At 37.5% G+C, this 19,125-nt stretch overlaps 2 protein-coding genes across 2 annotated transcripts in view; both read right to left on the bottom strand.

Moving 5' to 3' along the window:
* Positions 1-3,805, bottom strand: part of LOC146469899 (uncharacterized) — an 11,292-nt gene extending 7,487 nt beyond the window's left edge. Inside the window, exons 1-4 of the mRNA XM_085122733.1 lie at positions 3,536-3,805; positions 2,255-2,344; positions 1,524-1,746; positions 539-744 (exon numbers count right to left, since the gene is read on the bottom strand). Of these exons, the coding sequence (XP_084978859.1) occupies positions 539-744; positions 1,524-1,746; positions 2,255-2,344; positions 3,536-3,790 (774 nt within the window). The 5' untranslated portion in view covers positions 3,791-3,805. The remainder of the gene's footprint in view (positions 1-538; positions 745-1,523; positions 1,747-2,254; positions 2,345-3,535) is intronic.
* Positions 3,806-4,787: 982 nt separating this feature from the next.
* LOC146469898 (uncharacterized) lies at positions 4,788-18,822 on the bottom strand. Its single transcript, XM_085122666.1, has 9 exons — positions 18,802-18,822; positions 16,845-17,028; positions 14,681-14,800; positions 10,640-10,777; positions 9,554-9,784; positions 9,159-9,352; positions 8,217-8,324; positions 5,848-6,222; positions 4,788-5,291 (listed from the first exon to the last, which is right to left on the bottom strand). Exons 1-9 carry the CDS (start codon positions 18,820-18,822, stop codon positions 4,974-4,976), a joined length of 1,689 nt encoding a protein of 562 aa, XP_084978792.1. The 3' UTR covers positions 4,788-4,973.
* Positions 18,823-19,125: the final 303 nt, after the last annotated feature.

Here is a 19,125-nt window from a genome sequence, read left to right as displayed (position 1 = left end):
AATTTGTCTACTATAAAGGTTCCGAATTCATCTGTATTAGCACATGGTTTTTAGTATATGGTTTGTAAACCGTCCAGAAATTAAACGTCTCCAGTTGGTATTTGGAGTCGTTCCTGTTTGAACTTCTTGAGACATAGTCAAAACTTGATTGCCATGGTAACATCCCATTTATTGGAAAACGTTTCCACGTCAATACGTGACCGAGGAAAAAATGTGCAGCTGCTGAAAACCTTGTTCTCCCATAATAAAAGCGCTTAAGATAAATCCAAAAAAATTAATAAGGAAGTGAGATGCTAAAACCCCTTTCCTTTTCCTTCACCTCCTACCCCCCCCCTCCACTTCCTCCTATTCCCTTGTACGTTCAAGGGTCAACTAACAGGATTAATTGAATTAATCGATCGCTATTGAGTTTAAGAACGTTGTAAAACAGCAAGAAAAACTGCTGTTTGATTAGAAACATAACATAAAGATAATCGTGAAAAGCTAATAAGATAATCCAAACCATTAAACTACTGAGTGTACAACAGGTTTAACTTACGTCAAGATCTTTGCAGTTGGTGTCTCGCATTCCAGTATGGGTACACGACAGTGTTTTGTTGACGGGTATTTGAAGCTCGTAAAAACCCGACGGGCTTGTACATTCGTCCTTTCCCAACATCAAACCACTAATTGAGGGTCCATTCAGTGAGTGGCTGCACATTGGTTCCAGACGAGTATCCTCCTTTTCAACGCAGTAGTGAGCCTCTGAAATGATATTACATGTTTGTGAGGTCTGTGGAATATAGTCCACAACAATATACAATTTTTTTTCTGTTCATAGTCTTATATCTCTTTCCCCCTTCCAACTCCGAACTAACGAAAATCGCTAGATAAAGCACTGCTGATGATGAAATCACGTGACATTGATTAAAATCGTCTCTAAAAAGTAACTTTATTTAAGGGTCGGAGCATTTAGCACTGTGGAACTCGTTGGGGGCACTATAAAGTAGTGAAAAAAATATACAAGATAAATATAGCATTTCCCAAAATTCCCAGCTGGTGGGAAGCAAAGCCAGCTGGCTATTTACAAAGCGTGCCCTTGGATTTGAAAACGGGGCTACCGTGAAACAAATCCATGGGTCGTAGCGGGAAATGGGTACGAGATCTCCGGATCTAAAGTAAACGAGGACATGCAAAATACAGCACCATGTGTACCCATTAGGACTACGAAGAATAGCAGAATATCACCTATTCGTACTAAGCCTCTCTGGAACTCATTTAAAAATAACCTGTTTTTCAAATATACGCTCTCAAACCAAAGTACCAGTTTAAATTACCAACTGAAATTCCATAAAGAAAGTTTAGCATAAGGATATCCTGCTTTCACATTTATCCAAACGGACAGCACTGTAGCCATCAAATACACTGTTGATAAAGTTGCAACAAAAGTTTATAGGTATTGTTGCAAAGAATGGTTTAATAAGCTGTTGGAAAGTATTGACGTCGGTGATTAGGTGAAATTGTCTGCATGAAGACACACTTACCAGATCTGTCTGGATCTGCCTTACGTTCACGACACTCGACATCATTGCTGATTTTAAAACGATCAAACTTGAGGTCTCTGTAAGTCGTTATTGGTTGATGGTATTGCTTGATTTTGCCATTACCCGCGCGAAAAAAAGCTCTGCCTAGATGGCGAACTTTGATACGAACCTTATCCCAAACACTTTCGGGTTGTCTTTCAGGACCAAAAAGCTCAATATACATCTGTTGAAAACGATGATTGTTATGATTAAATGGTTTCTTGTTGTATTCGATTGAACATGTACTATTTGTGACAAAATATATGTAGCGCTACTTCACTACATGAGTGTTCGTTTTCTTTTAGAGGTAAATAACTCAGCATTGAAGGCCTAGATGTTAAATTTTGCAAGGTAGATACTCGCGTAGTTCTCGTCGAAACCTACACACATCCATGCGCGTCATTTATCTAAAACTATTTTCACACCTTTACTTGCCTAATTCTTCACCAATTAACAGTTGACTGTAGTCGTTAACGGAAAAAAAGGTGATCCTCATATCATCTAACAAGCCCTTATAGCTTCTAAGTGGACTCTTTGTCTCTATTTCTCTAAATAATTATAAATAGTAATATTAATTGTTTATATGGCACAATTCACAAATCAACCTCGTTTTTCAAGACTTTTAGTCAGTTTACAAGGGAGAAGCCCTGGGAACGAGTATGTTAATAAAAAACAAGATACACCCTACTTACTTTGATAAGCCGCGCGTTAAGACATGTCTTACAAATTTGATCTGACCCGATGCTGAATCTAGTGGAACCGTTCTTGATTTCCTCGAACATCTGAAAATTCGACAAAAATGACGAATTAACTACCTGCAAGAGTGCTTTTTATCATTTAAGGAACATTCACGAATTAGGAAATTTATTTCTCTGAAGACTACTAAAACTCTAGTTCATGCTTTTGTTAATTCAAAGCTGGACTATTGCAACTCCCTATCGTATGGCTTGCCCAAATGTCTCCTACAAAAGCTTCAGTATGTTCAAAACGCCGCTGCGCGCCTTATTACTGGTATACGGAAACACGACCACATAACCCTTATCCTGATGGATCTGCACTGGCTCCCTGTTAATGAACGCATTTAATTCAAGATTCTTCTTTTGACATTTAAATCTCTAAACGGCCTTGCCCCTGTCTACATTGATGAAATGATCCAACGTTATGTACCAAATAGAAAGCTTCGTTCGTCTTCTGAATTTCTTTTAAAACAAAACAAATGGAACCTTAAGTCTTATGGTTTTAGAGCTTTTACAGTAGCTGCTCCCTTTTTATTGAACTCCTTACCTTTAGAAGTCAAGTCTTCGCCCAGTTTAAATATTTTTAAATCTAAACTGAAAACACACCTTTTTAAATGCGCTTTTAATCTAAATTAGTTTACTTAATCTTTTGTTTTTATATTTCTAAGTCATACTGTAATACAATGGATGTAAAGCGCTTAGAACGCATGCGGATAAGCGCTATATAAGTGTTAAGTGTTAATGAAAGTAATGATTGAACCTTTCATCTTTAATAGCTAAGGCAAATGACACTTCACTGAGATATTTTTCTAAGTGAAATTCACCACTGATTCTGAAAGTGAAGTTTTGAAGCTAAGAAACCCGACAGTATCGATAGAAAATATATTTGCACAGTGGTTTAGTGGTATACTGTCTCAAGAAGTAGTGGTGTTCCAATTTTTGTTTTGCAACTTCCATCCGATTATCCGATTTATTCTGCTAGAGAAAATTGTTGAAGATCATTTGATCGCGGAAATAATTTTGAGAGCGGTTCACCAGGTGACTTTTGTAATGTACTTTGCTCAGCGAAATGTATCACTGAACGATGTTGAAGACTTTAGATGTTGCCCTTTCCTTCGATGTACTGACATCAAAACTTTCCCGGGTATCATTATAAAGAAAAAATATGGCCATAATCTTTGTTTGCCTGGTTGACTTGTCTTTGCCTTATCATTACCAGTCTTAACGAAAGGCTACCTGTTTCTGGTTGACGTTATCAAAACTCCATTTATGAACGCTCTGACTGTATCTCAGTTTAGAGAAACACCTTCTAGCCTTTTTTACAATTTTGGATATCTGTTGAAGTACTTTCGTGAGTTCCACTGCTCCATTTAATCGCCCAGTGCTCAGTGCACTTTCTGAGGCAATCCGTTGGAATGAGCCCATGATATCGTCCAATTGCCACAGCGTACGAAAACCAAGGGCTTTGTGGAGCTCATATATGGATTTCATAAAGGACTGTTCCAACTCTCTGTAAGTACCAAGCAAGTTTGCAACGAAAGTCTGCCGCAGTTGATTGGTTATAGTAGCATCTAAAATACAAGAAAGATATAAGAACTTTTTTAAGACTAGAAAACTTCGCTAAGCAAAGCTCTTTCAAAGCAACGAACTGCAACAACGTTCTCCGCAAGTCTGTCTGTGACTTCTACAATGAGGAAAGAGATATAACATTCCCTCGGTTAAACGTCCGCGCAACGTATAACGAACTCAGTAACTTGAAGGAGGAGTTTGTGAAGAATAAACTAGACGACAGTGTACAGTACAGGCCTCGTCCTTTGCTTTACTTACTAGCGACGTGCAAAGGATTTCATCTTTATTTTGTCCTCTTCACAAACTAAGTTGGTAGCAAAATAGGTCATGATGTGCTTATATTGGCTTGCACTTATCCTGTTTATAACCATGGCACTTCCTGGTGCCTTTAAAGCTCCGATAATTGTATAATTCCAAGCATACACAGGGAAGCAAATAGATTGTCAGGTTTTACTTGGTAAGGCGCCAAAAATGTCATTTCCACATTGCTACAACTACGAGAATTTAAATTGTTTTTGATCCTTCCCCCCATGCCCCATTTTAACTTTTGTTTTCCCAATGAAGTCATCCCTACTTTGAACGAAAAACACAAAGAACGGAAAGATTCTGGTGGTTGTAATAAAATGACTCCATCCAAAAAATGGCCTTTTTAAGGTCAAAACAAAGACAGCGGAAGCCAAAGCAGAAAAAGCAGCTGATTAAACAAAGGTAACAAAATTATTGCTAAGTGGACAATGTACTCTGACAGGAATTGCAAATCGGTTTGAACCCAGGAGTCATGTCATCACGGCACGTAAGTCATGATCATCCGGGTGAGTGTAGTTCAGAGAAAGTCTGTTAATGTTTAAGGTGACATCGTCTGACGTTTCGACAACCTGAGTGGTAGACATCTTTAGAGTCAAGTAAATTGTTTTGACGTTCCTCAATTTACTTGACTTTTCAGTTCCGTTCAGGTTGTCGAAACGTTAGTCAATGTCACCTCAAACAGTCCTTCTCAGGACTACACTGACTCAGCCGGATGATCAAAACTTACGTCCATACTTTGACAGAGTATTATTACATTTAGAAATACTGCGCAAATATAATACTTATTTAAAACGTAAAATCAAAAAATATATATAAGAAAATAAGGTGTCCAGTGTTTTAAACAAAAAAAATCTTGACTCGCTTTCTCACCTGGTGGTAAACTAAGTTTGGTAATTGCGATCTCGGTCTTATATAGGAGTGGAATATCAAAGTTATGTGTCCCGATGTTGTTGTCTAGGTCTATAACTTTCCCTATCATATCAATACGAGCTGCTCCTAAAACAAAATAGGACTCGATTTCCGCTTTAAGGTCTGCAGTATCACGAGGTTTGGAAGTCTCCTCCAGCAGACACACTAAATCAGCCGTTAAACGCGCCTTTTTCATCTCCAGGTTGGCCTTTGTAAGAATAAAACAGAGAGGAAGATTGGTGAACAATAGGAAGAGCGTAATGATGATCATAATAATTATAAAAGTAACTGATATAATTATAATAACAACCTTAACAGAATCGTTTGCGACTGAAAACTCGTTAGCATGTGCAAAATTGAACAGAATTTTTACTCTAAAATGAGGTTAGTAAGGCTAATTAATATATTTTGAAAAGAATAACAAATTGGCCGCCATTTATGAGAAAGGTCTATTGCAAATTGCATCATTTTCAAAGTCCAATTATGCGGGTAGTTATACAGGAAAAAGTGTGCGAAAGTTAAGTTCCATGTGATTAAAAATAAAAATGAGGCATGCAGAAGGTGTTAATCATGAGGTAAATTTTTTATATATATATATATTTTCTTATAAGCACCCGGGTCGAGATTTCCCCGCAACAAGTCATTTTCTTAGCTGTTTGTTACTTTTCGGTTAATTGTATTTATCACGTTTTTGTTATTTTCCTGTTGCTTCCTATTGTAAATTGCAAAATTCCTAAATCTATTATCAAACCAAACAGTGATACCTTCATAATGTCAGGGACTGAGGAGACTTTCATTTTGTCAAAGTTCAGGTCGCTGGAATCACTGAGAGGCCTGTATTTCCCAAAAGTCAGCCATTTCTTGGCATTCTTCAAAAGGGGCCCAAGTGCCTTAAGGCATGGTTTATTTGCGTCGTACTCGACAATAGCGAGAGCTGTGTTAATGAAGGCAAATGGACCTTGTGGCTCTTCGGATACTATGCTGGTAAATATACCGGAAGCAAAGCCGGTAATACCCTGAAGTACTGCCATAAACTGCTGTCGGGTTAATCTATTCTGTGCTGCTCGTCGAGCCGCTTTCAATGACGAGTAAATTCTGCTAAGTGTATCGTTCATCTGCCTTTCTGACTCTAAAATAGCCTGCGAGAACAAAAAATACGGCAAAAATAATTATTCAAACGGAACTAGGTTACCTTTCTATCATATTATTGACTCGCATGGCCATTTCTCTTTATTGTTATTTTTTTAATGATCTGTTTATTTATGTGCTAACGAAAAGATATCCGAAGATGGTGGTACTAGGTATAAATTGCAATAACCTCTGGCAATACCCTAGCCTCCTCCTTGCCTAATGCGCGAAAATCCGGACAGATTGTCAACAAATCAATCATACTTTGCCGGTTTAGAATTTCTGAGTAGATTTAGCTAAACGATTTTCCGGAAACCACTTAAAGCCTTACGAGATTCTCAAACTTACTTGCACCGTAAAGGTTTTTGCAGGAACATGGATTTGACATAGAAAATTACATCAGGTTTTTTAGCAACATGCATTCTATTATCTATGTTTGCCTATTTCATTTATAGTTTATGATTTTATTATTATTTTTCCATCGCAGGAGCGAAACGTTTATTTTTTCCCTTGAATAAGTGGAACGTTTAACTTTATCTTATAGATCTTCGCCAATCATTCCATCTTTCACTGCCTGTGTAGTTCACTGAGCTTTAGTTCACTGAGTTACTAACTACCGAGACCTCCATCAACAGCAAAATTAGCCAATTGCGATATTACCATATATTTTGCTCCCTATGCCGGATTAGGACTGGCACTCAATTAATCCCAAGAGGGGAGAAAAATCCTCAGACTTTGCTGCGAGTTGTGTTCTGCATCGAACCATATACAAGTCCCAAATACCATAATCTGCTTCAGGCTCTTCCATCAGCTTAATCAGAATTGCAGCACTGTAATTCCTCACTAAAGGCTTTGTAAAACGTTTGGTGATCAAGCATTCGCTTTTGCTGGTCCATCCAAGTGGAATAAGCTTCCTCTCGAACAATTAGGACTGCCAAGAATTTAAATACTTTCAAGAAACACTTGAAGACATTTTTGTTTACAAAAGCATATGACATCTAATTAATCTTTACTTTGCTTATTTTATTTCTTACTTTTTGTTTGATTGATTATTCTTAAATTTTATATTTTATTGATTTTGACTAAATTTTTCGTTTTTATATTGTAAGCGCTCTTGAATATTCTATAAAAAGCGCTATATAAATTGATTATTATTATTATTATTATTATTATTATTATTATTTAGTAGATATAGTTCCATTTTGCTAACTTCATGTCGCAATACTGCAAGCCAATGCTTATAAACCTTAAATTATAGCTTGAGTGGAACACGCCTGGAATTTTTGAGCTATCAATGTTGATTATTTTCTAGCGTACACTGTGTTTTCTGAGGCTCTTATTACGCCTTTAAGTCCAGCATACGGCATATTAACCTTGTAGATCTTATAAGTGATAATTATGGCCCCTGCCATATTTGCAGTTCTTGACAATTTGTTAAATTTTAAATTTTAAATCTTACTTGTTCTAAATTTTAGATTTTATTTAATTATGAATTTACTGACACTTTGTATCAATTATTTTTTAAAATTATTTTTAGTGTCCCAAATTAGCTGTTACAAGCTTAAGATATGGACACTTAAATGAAGTTGTTGTTGTTGTTGTTGTTGGCAATAAAAGTCGACAATTAATACAATACTTCCAGTCAATTTGATCAAGGGGTATCAAGTAACAGTCTTGAAACAATAAAAATGAATTTCACTTCCACCCTCACTAGTTAAGTTTAGGTGTCCAGTTAATTTAGTTTAAGGGAGTTTTAAAATTGACTCCACAGATCCAGAGACAACAAGCAACGATAAAACTGCGGTGGAGATTCCTTTCTAAACTTAGCGCACAAATTGGCCAGTTTTCTTGGACAACTTCGTGTGTTGTATTTTATTCTAATTTGTGTAGAACATTCAAGTTAACTGTGAAAAAAATTGTGAGTTTTTGCGGACTTTTTAATCCTTAAGTTGAAATTTGTTAGCTCTATTAATTGAAATTCATCAAATCCATACAAATACTGTACCTGAACATACATCCTTTTCTCACTTTTGTCTACGGATCTAGCTGCGATCAGTCGTCGTTTCTGTGCGTTTACTTGTGCACGTCCCACTTTCGACATTATAGTCGCTATCTAAAATGAAGCATTGTAAAGTTATATACATAGAGTCTGTCCAATTTAGATTTGATTGATAAAGCTAAAGAATCTCAAGATGGTAGCAATTTTTAAGGCTAATTTTCAAACTAAAGGATCATAGCAAACACCTATCTAACGGTCCTAACGTCATCTACGACGGCAAATGCTCTTCTGGTGATGTTTACTTTGGTGAAGCATAAGTGTTCGCGTCTTGGAACATGAAAATGTTGAATCTATTAAGTAATTCTGAAAAAGTGAGGCATTTAAAACAAACCCATGGCGACACCTGTACTTGGAATAAGATCTTATCAGCAAAGTCATTTTTACAAGATCCTCGGGGACTATTAATTATATAACCAAAAAGAGCTTTCATTCAATATTCTGTCAGGTTCACTACTTAAGGGCCAAACTTTTACCTCGTGGAATAACACAGTATACGTTTAGCGACGTGCTATCTCCTTGAGGATGAATGAATAGTCGGACGATAGCAATTTTGTTGCTAACAATTGTATTTGCACTGTATATCGCAAAATAACAGCCCAAATAACTTTGAATGAAGCCAATTTGGGGCTTAAAAAAGTACTTTCTCTGGTAAATACATCAACTCGCATACAATCAAAGTAATAGGCGAACTCGATGCATAGATAATAGGCGAACTCGATGCATAGATACGTAATCAGCGTTAAGAGTAGGAAAACCTGTGCGAGCAAGTCACAATTAGTCTTCTTATTAATCTTCTTATTAGATCGCTTTCCACACTCAATTTAGTTGCTCTTAATTTCCTATTGCTGAATAGCACTTGTGATAAAAGAAAGCATATCGATGAATGACCTTTTGGAAGTTATTATTGTTCCTCTCTTCTTTCATCATATCGTTGAAGGCCTGTTCGTAAGTTTCAGCTGCAGCTTTTATTTCATTCACGTCTTCTTGAAGTGTCTCCCATTTCACAAGAGGGGTGAACAAAGCATTTTTTCCGAAGATATCAAAGCCTTCCTGACCCAAGAAACCAAGCTTTCTTTGAGCGTCTAAAAGAAATGTCATTTATATTTCGTTAATCCTTATACTTCTTCTTTACATCCCCAAACCCCCCTCCCCGCTTTCGTTCGTTAAGAACAAGAACAATAATAATGATGGACAAAACGTACATAGTTAATTTACATGTTTATGTTATGTGGCGCTTTTTAAAGTTTTAATCAGCCAACTATTAACTTTTTCAAGAAGCTCACCTTTCATAATATACTCCAGGTCCTTTCTTCCAGTCGTCACGTTGACAATGAACTGTAATGCGTGTTTGCCCTTCTGATTATTTTTGTTCACAAGCAACAAGTCCACAGCCTGTCTCCTTATGATGAGTAGAAGGTCTTTTGAGAATCCATTTTTATTTTTTGCGTCTAATGTTGCTGATTTACTGACAGAAGACGCACTAACGGTGCCATCCTGTCCTCTGATTTTGGGAGCTTTATAAGGGAAAAACTCGATTACTTAAAAGACCCAGACTATTTATTACAAATTCCAGTGCAACCAGTTATGCAAAAAGCTAAACGTTGACCAAAAATCCTCAACGAGAGAGAACTTTTGGGGCGCTTACCATTTACACTGAAAACCAGGAAACTTCTGCTGGAAAATCAAATGGTATGCGCCTTTTCCATCTAGAATATTTCTTAAATTACCTTTACTGCCCCTCATTTCTGGTTTGTGCAGAAAATTTCCAATCGGATGTTATATGTAAATGGTAAGGGGCCTTGATTTTTGTACAAAAAGTGGGTTTAGCGAAGAAACGTGAAAACGTTTTTTCAATTACGTTTGCAGTTTAAAAGAGCTCAATTGTCAATGGGCAGTGTTAAGGGGATTACGATAAATACAGCATAAATAACTGAATATATGAAACATATTTTGAACTGTGGGCGAAGGTTCAATTGAAGAAAGATCTTTGCAATTAGTACGCAACTTAACCTGTTGCGAAAAGAAAGCGTGAACATAAATTCAGGCTTGAACGGAATTAGAACCCATGCCTCTGCGATGCCGGTGCAGTGCTCCACCGACTGAGCTATCAAGCCATCTGGAAGCTGGTCATATTTTGAGTTCAATGAAAGGTTAAATAGAAGAAAGATCCTAACAGTCAGTACGCAACTTAGGCAGTTGCAAAAAGAAAGCGTGAAAGATATAAACTCTCTTTTCATTATTTAATTGAAGCAACCACTCGCAAAATATTTCATGTTTGTAAACTTTCTAGCTCTCTTTCATTTCCTATCATTCTTCATCACAATATTAATGTCTGAAAAAGCTTTTTTTATCTTTTTTTTTGTTCTTACTTGATCCGGGAGCTCCTTTGCTCCCAGCTGCTCCTCGAGCTGCTCTGGGTCTTCCTGATTTTCTGCAATCATAAATCGTACTTGACTGTCTATATACGTAGCACGATATTCCAGGTATTCCTGCACCACCATTTCCACCTGAAATTAAATCCAAAATATATATATATATATTTAGCCACGCCTAAACGCGGAGCTCCACAATAGAACTCTGCTTATTGTATGCACGTAATAACCTTATGAGTTCCTCGTCAATTCTGCAGTTATATAGTACATTTTTTAATGCATATGCAGCTAACTGCTCATCAACAATAACAATGTAAAACAGAGGGCAAAATTACTGAATGCTGATTTGTTGTAACAGACGGCAGTTTTTCGTAATTTTCCTTTCACCGAGGGCAAAATTACTTACTCCTGATTGGTCGAGCGGCGAAAATACTCGCTCCTGATTGGGTGAGCTCGACAGTTTTACATTTTGTTGGTTTCTGCATTTTGTGTCCAAAAAAACAAGTTCTTTGAGGTTCTTTCGAAGTTCGACTCTTTAAAGCGGGTTGTTTGTACCAAAAATACACGGAAATCAATTGCTGCAGCTAGGAAGGAAATTCCTAAAGGTTAATTTTGGTGTCTCTCACAAGAAACAGTAAAAGATTATTTGTGTCAAAAGCTAAAGACTTGGATCGGATTGATTTTATTTTGTTTGGTTGAGAAACTGAAATCAGTCCTGGCGTCTAAGTGCTTTCAACAAACGATAACCGAGCATGAAAGTGGTCTTTTAATGGGAGGAAGGAGCAGGAAGAAATTACTCCGCAAGTTCCTTCTTTGGATCCATGGTTTGCTATTTTTATCGATCTACGTTCGTGTGATTTCCAAGCGGTAGGAAGCTTCACAGCGCAGGTGAACAATAAATTGATGCTTAACGTATGATTTATCGTTGTTAGCTTGCTCCTGAATTAAACTTGTATCCTCTCTTAATTACATGTGTATAGTGGGAACTGCTCTCGTCGGTTTTGTTTGTTTTGTACGTTACGAAAAAATTAAATGATTTGTTGGTTTGCTTGCGCCTTCGATGAGTATTTTACTGACTGTTTTACGAAGTTCCTTGATAAGTTTAGGAACATTTTCCCCTCTGTGTTATTAAAGCGGAATTTAAATGGCTCAAAATGATATTTTCTGTTTTTATTATTGTTTTTAGCTTTTAAGATGATCGAGGCAAAACGGTTTGTGAACAGCCAACGCGCGCTACCGGCACTGTCACTGTCTAGTAAATTTTGCTTATCAAGAAGGCCGTACGCTATAAACCTCAGAGAAAATGGATGCACTAACCAAAAAACACACTTCAAATATATCTTTGAGTAATAAATGAAAAAAGCACTTTGATAATTCATAGCAATAAGTACAGAAATAAACTAAACAACGATCTTTGAAAAATTCACAAAAAACAAGCGAATAAATGTTTTGCGTAAACTTTGTTTTGATGAAAATGAAATTACACTTTAATTTTACATTCGCTTTTAACGTTCTTTAAAAAGACTTTCAGTGAAAATTACTCACACATCTTAATCTTTGCGGTTATATCCTACTGTTTTAAGTATTTTTGTTTGTTCTCTGTCAAGATTGTCAGAAATAAATGCTAAAATTAGAAATATATGCGATAAAAACTTGTCAGTAGCTTATGCCAACGATACAATGTTGGGAGACGTTTGTTTGACTGACTATTTTAGCTCAGAATCAAATTTTTTTAAATGAAGCAAAATGGGATGAGATTAGAAAATAAAACTCCAAGGGAAATAACGAACATGGACCGAAAAATGAGCTCAAAAGGCTGCTCTGAGGTTAAACAAGTTGCAGTGTCAACACTACAAGAAAAAACTATCTTGCAAAAACAGCAAAGTTTTGTCAACAAAATCACATAAATATACTCGCCTCTTTGGCGAATAACCAGTCCTTTTATGCGATTGCTGATTTTTTTGTTCGTTTACAACGTTAAGTTTCACTTCAAGAGGAAAAATCCATCGCATCTTAATTTCATTTCATCGCGCCGGATTAGAGTAAAACAATTTCTCTTCAAGATTCGGCCACTGTTTATGAAGTGCCGCCTCTAAAAGCTGCTAAAAGAATCGATTTGTTTCTCCCGCTGCAATCCGCCTTGCTCTTTCTCCCGTTGTTTGACGGCAAAATTGGACGAGATCAGAAAATAAAACTCCAAGGGAAATAATCAACATGGACCGAAAAAATGAGCTCAAAATACTGTTCTGAAGTTAGCAGTATTAGCTTAAGCTTAAGTTAAACGGCGTGTCAAAACTGCAAGAAAACAATATCTTGCAAACCAGCAAACTAACAAAGTTTTGTCAACAAAATTACATAAATGTACTCGCCTATTCTGAGAATAATCAGTCCCTTTATTCCATTGCTGATTTTTCCCTTCGTTTTACAACGTTAAGTAAGCGAAACGTTTCACTACAAGAGGAAAAATCCAACGTTTCGTGGCGCCGGATCGGAGTAAAATGATTTCACTTCCAGATTCTGATGATATGCCAGTCGATTTGTTTCTCCCGCCGCTAGTTGCCTTTCTCTTTCCTTGCTCTTTGTATCTTGTCTTCTTCAAAATTATTTTTTTTGCTTCGTTTTTTTCTCAAACGCAGTTGGCGATTCAACTTCCCGCCAAACAAACGCGGCCGGCAGCGCAGTTGGCCATGCATTTTCCCGCCGAAGAACAACCCGGGTTACAGCACATACGCTCATTTATGTAAGCCAATGTGAAATGAGACACTCAAACCCTGTGCAGCAACACGGGCTTTTTTCTGCACCCTTTCCCGTTCTTTCGCTCTTTGTTCTTCACTCATGTTTCGCCTGTTTGCTACCACTCTCAATCGCTCTCTTTGACGTCGAACTTCGCTTCTTCGTCGCCAGTTTTCTCGATCTCTTTCTATCTCCCTTTCTTTGCTTTACATGTTTGTAGACTTATTCATAAATTGAGTTTGTGTTTTGTCGTACACGTCGTCTTCAAAATTATTATTATTATTTTTTCTCAAACGCAGTTGGCGATGCAATTTCTTGCCAAAAAACGCGGCCGGCAGCGCAGTTGGCCATCCATTTTCCCGCCGAAAAAAACTGATTTGCAGCACAAGGTTTGAGTGTCTCATTTCATGTTGGCTTACATGCAGTCGCGTACGTACGTACGATGAACGGTCGGTCGGACGGAAGTGACGTCATTACCAAACCAAAATTTCTCGCACTGATGGGTTTACCAAAGTCTCTTAGCTATGGGGCTCCGCCGCGCGCGCCTACGGCGAGCGCGCGAGCTCCGCTATAATCCAGTTGTAAAAAAAAAAAACTAGATCTCCCAGATTTTGTTACAAGCAGACAATGACGAATTGCCGCAAGCATTGGTCGCGAGCATTTTCTTCAACATTTCGTCGCTGAATTTTCCAGGGGCTTTGAAAGAAATTTCGAAAGGACGGAATTGCAAGAAGGGAAAATTTTCCGAAGTGCCGATGTTATTCAAACTCATTGCATTTGTTTCAGTTATCAATTAGTCCCGTTTTCTGATAGAGTAAACAGAAAACAATATGTGCAACGTCTTCTGTTTGGACAGGTCGTTTACTTAAAAGTGTCCGATCTTTATCCGATCTTTCATCAATTTTTCGGCAAAGTTTTAGAATAATAGCTGCGATCTCAGTATCACTTTAGTCCTCTTCCAGTGCTTGAGAAGAAAACGCAAAAATAACAATCAATCAATGTTCCAGCAATGTCTCAGTATCAAGCCCATTTTGTTAAAAGTCGCGCCAATAAACCTTGAAGTGTTATAGAACTTATCCTAACTTAATTAAAAAAAAACCTATCTTAATTTTGTGAAAATATTAGCTTTTCCTTAAGGTAACATTGTTTTCTGATATCGCTCGTATCATATAATCGCTTAATTCTTTTTCCCTAGGTATTGAATCTTTGTCTTAAAGATTCGTTTTCTAGCACACCAAAATTCAGAGAAATTAATTAAAGATTGTATGACTGTTAGTTTAGCATGAAATAAAACGTTGTAGTTACCATTTCCGCCTTGTCCATTATTGGCTGGTTCGGCTCCAGTTCCCTCACAGACCTGCGATTGTATTTTTCCGTTTAATTTTCTGTAGTGGAGAGTAACACTCCCAGCATTTCCACCTTTCCCTGCAGAGAAATACCAAACATAAGAACATAAGCAGAAAAAAAACTTTCATAAAACTTGGGAATGAGACATGATGAAACGCTCTGTCTTCCAAGTCCGCACGTCTTCCTGATCGTATACATTGTCAAGGTCAATATGTTAATACTCTGTAGTCCGCTGGTTACTGTAGGTAGACAAGAAAACGTTCCTATTGCACGTGATTGATCTAGGAGACCATTCCAGATTCCGGTAATGAGTCGTAATCTGTATAAACCAGGTCGTCAAGGGCCTTGCAAAAGAAGACGACATCAAGTACAAAATACAGTCGAACCTGAATATAACGGCCCTGTATTAAGCGGCCACCCTCTATTAAGCGGCCAGTTCTCAAAGTCCTGATTGTTCGCTCATACAAACGCTGCATTTGTTACCTGTATTAGGTGGCCACCTCTATTAAGCGGCTGCGGCCACCCTGTAGCAGTCCTATGTTTGTCTTTCTTTGTTATTTTTACCTGTATTAAGCGGCCACCCTTGAATGGAAACTAAGCCATATGTTATTTTATGCGGTATTTTATTGTTTCAATGCGATCCAGCATCACTATAAAAAAATAACATGTACAAAGCTACTGTAAGCTGAAACTCGGCCGTTTAATATGCTGAAGTACAGTACGGTACCATATCACGAACGCCAAAAAATGTTTGTTTTGAATATGCTTCTCTCTTTAGCAAGTTCTTGCTAAAATTAAAATTAGCCTGTTCTTCAGCCATGTGACATTGAACATTGAGCGTAACAACTATAAAATGACGGAATGAGATATTTTGTTGTGAACTGTAAGTCATAAAAATAGAGCACTGTATACCGTAGAAGAGTAGAAGACAATTTATTGCACAGTACATTTACACGATGTTACGTATATTATACCGTTAAGTTACAAGTTGGCACTGAACTTTAATTTGTTTAAAGAATTGATCGCTTGAAAGAGTGTTGATTGTCCTATTGTTTCCTTGCACTGAGGAAGTGTTTTTGCATGATACGCCATTAAAATTGACATTAGACAACGCCCAGTGAGTACTTTTAGTGATCCTGTATTAAGCGGCCATCTGTATTAAGCAGCCAGTTCCTCAAGTCCCGAGGATGGCCGTTATATATAGGTTCGACTGTAGATAGCAGATAAATGGACTGTAATGTATCCTTGCAGTTCGTAATTACAACACTTATATCACATTGTTGTTTTAAATGAGCGAGTTTAGTGGGGGTGGCGTTGGTGAATTGAACAGAGACCGTGCTTATAAAGAGAACATTGAAAAAAAAAATTCGGTGTAGCCAAATGACAGGCTTTAACAAGTGGCAACACGTTTCTGTAGTCGTAGAACTGATTTGGTAGTATGAAGAGACATTCGTGGATTCTTTCAGCGAATGGCTTTTGCCATTGGCTAACTGACGAAGCCAAGGAATTTAAAGATTTCAGTGTCATGAAAAACAAGTCGTTCAGAAAACACACCAAAAGGGATGGTTGCAAATTGTTCGCGAAATCAACAGAATCAGTTTTCAATTCCACCGCTCCATGTTTGCCTAAAGTCCATAATGAATATTTATCGATAAAACTTCCCGAGAATAGGACTATGCGGGATGGGATGCAGTCATAAAAATGAATGCAAAGGCTACTACCACCATTTCAACTGTTTCTACAATATAATGAATGCGAATGATAGTTTTACACATCTGTATTGTTTTGTCTTGTTTTTTCCCCTTCCCGAATTTTCTGTGTTATGCTTGTTCGTTTTAATCTTTTCTTTTTAGAGGGTTTTTATGTTTAGCCTTTTGTAATAATTACTCCTTGGCGGACGTCCTCCCCTTATTTTAAGCAAACAGCTTAGGGACAAACAAATATCAAATAAAACAAACAAAGAATGTGTAGTCGCAAAAAGAACTGTTTGTTGCTGACAACGGCTTGCGTTTCAACAAAGTGAGTGGAGAACTTCTTCAGAGACAAGTGAACTGCAATAAAACAGAGGGGGGAGGGTGGGGGAAGGGGGGGGGGGGAGAGAAAAGAGGAAAAGAGACCTTACCAGGTGTTCCAGCATTTCCTCCTCTTTTTCCGTTCCCACCTCGGTGACCTCTTTCTGGTCTCTTTGATCTAGCATTACAGCTCTTTGATGCTTTTCTATACGCTACAGGGAACTCCTCTTGCGGATAATAATTTATATAGCCACCATATTTGCACCAAGTCCAATCACTATACTTGTCACTTTTCTAAGAATCAAAAACCAAACAATCTTGTTAACACAATTTTTTTTTCATTTTTTTTTTATCTTTGTTGTTGTTCTTGGTGTTGTTTAAGGACGGTGCCTACTAATACCGAAGTATTTTTGTGCGGTTTATGACTATGCGGGAAAAGGAGATCTTAGCAAGGGTTATTGGAAACCAAAAAGAAAATTGGGGGTAACCATGCATTTTTCAGAGATAATTTAACATTAATATCTCTAAAAAAACGTCAAAATATAAAGCAATGTACGGGATTTTTCTTAAATTGAAGCTTAATTATCTCTGAAAAATGAATGGTTACCCCCAATTTTTTTTGGAGATACCAAAAGCATTTGGTAAGTTCTGCTTTCTCCGTATAGTTTTAAATCGCACAAAAATATTCCTGTATTGGCGGGAACCACCCATAGGAAACCCGAGTATCTCGCGATGCCCAGAGCGTATGCGCAGTAACAATAATAGGTACCGTCCTTAAAAGCTACTCATTTAATCACCTGAGAGTCCTTAATAGGTCTCTTATTTCATTGAATGCATTACAAAGTTGTGGGTTTATTAATCTTTCAGTATACCGTTATTAAGACACGTTTCCTAAATCATTGAAGGTAAGCCTATATGACGATAGCCATTACCGGCCATTTCTTCTTATCATTTAGACAAATTAGTATGCCCGCTATACTCTTCACGCCTCAAAATTTAAAAAGCTCAATTTATTACAGACAAGGTCACTTTTTGTACGGCTAGCTGTATTTCTTGCTTAATAAACGTATATACCCTTATAATCTGTCTGTCACAGCATCTCCAATCTCTTAGTTATTGCGTCATACATTTTTAACTTCCATATTTTTTTTTACCGGCTACACAAAGCATCGACGATTATCCCCTTTCAAATAACTTATGACGAAGATTCTGCCAAGGTAAGATCTTCAGGTGTCGCTGAAGACCACGGGGAAATTCCCCTCCCCCTCCCTTCTTCTCCAATCTGGGCGAGGCAAAACTTAGTGAGTAAAAACCCTGCATTTGACCTCCCTCAAAGTCATTTTTATTCATTGGTAGGGTGGGTGAGATGGGATCAGCTATTGCAGCAGTGGATACCAAAGGCGCCTTCATAAGTTGACGTCCGATCTTACTTTAATGGCTTATAATTAGCAAGTGTGTAGTAGAAGAAATGTAATATCATTGCACTGCAATTGAATGCTATATAGTTTTGTGAATATTTACATCGCTGGCATCAGAGCCTCGGCGACCATCACCGCCATTTTGTCCTAAGTGGCCATTTCCTGCTGTGGAACTGACAGCAAATTCGCCATGTACCGTGTCACAGAAAATTTCAACTGAAAAAAGAAACAAAATACACAATAATATGTCTGCGAGTATAGTTGACAAAAATATCACGTTGTTTGTGATACATCGATCAATTCTATGTTTACAGCATTAGTGTACGAGGCTGGTCTCGGAAGGTTTATTTCAATTTGTGTGGGTTGTGTTGGAAAAATACCGCAATCTGCGCGTACTTATGAAAACCTTGGCGTTGTATAAGCCTCTCCGTTTTGAAAAACTTAAAGAGGCGTTGTAAGTCACAGATATTTACTAGTTCTACCGCTAAACTACAAGAGACCCCATGGAAGCTAGGATATGAAACCTGCTTCATTCGAAAAACAGCATACATACTGTTACGATTGGAATGTTCATGAGTAGTATATGTGAGGGAATTACGATGCTATGTCTTTTTTTCATTCCATTTGTAGTCATGCATGGTCCACTTACCCCGAGGACCATCCACGCCATTTTTTCCATTTTCTCCGTCTGTCCCCTCTCCATTATTTTTAACAGCCACCGGATTAGCAAAGTTTTGTATCCAGTCTGGCGTCGAAAAGGTGATTTTACTTCCCTGAGAAGCGATAATCTCTCTCGCATATATTTTAACATTTTGGACGCCATAAAAAACAACTTCGCCCTACAAAAAAGATATAGAGATACATACAAAAAGTGTTGGTTTGTAGATTTTGCGGGTGAGATTTAGCTGAAATGTAAATAAAAGGATACAACGAGATGACGAAGAGTTGGAATTATATACACCGATGACAGCTT

The sequence above is a fragment of the Pavona decussata genome, unplaced genomic scaffold (assembly GCF_977016875.1).
Source record: "Pavona decussata unplaced genomic scaffold, jaPavDecu1.1 SCAFFOLD_115, whole genome shotgun sequence".
Lineage (NCBI taxonomy): Eukaryota > Metazoa > Cnidaria > Anthozoa > Scleractinia > Agariciidae > Pavona > Pavona decussata.
This window is presented reverse-complemented; position numbering and strand designations above follow the sequence as displayed.

Coding starts and splice junctions, on each gene's coding strand:
- LOC146469898 (XM_085122666.1), bottom strand. CDS start 18,822: ATGGCGTGGATGGTCCTCGGG. Junction 9,353..9,553: donor CCTGGAGTATATTATGAAAG/GTGAGCTTCTTG, acceptor CATTTCTTTTAG/ACGCTCAAAGAAAGCTTGGT. Junction 6,223..8,216: donor AGAAAAGGATGTATGTTCAG/GTACAGTATTTG, acceptor TTGTTCTCGCAG/GCTATTTTAGAGTCAGAAAG.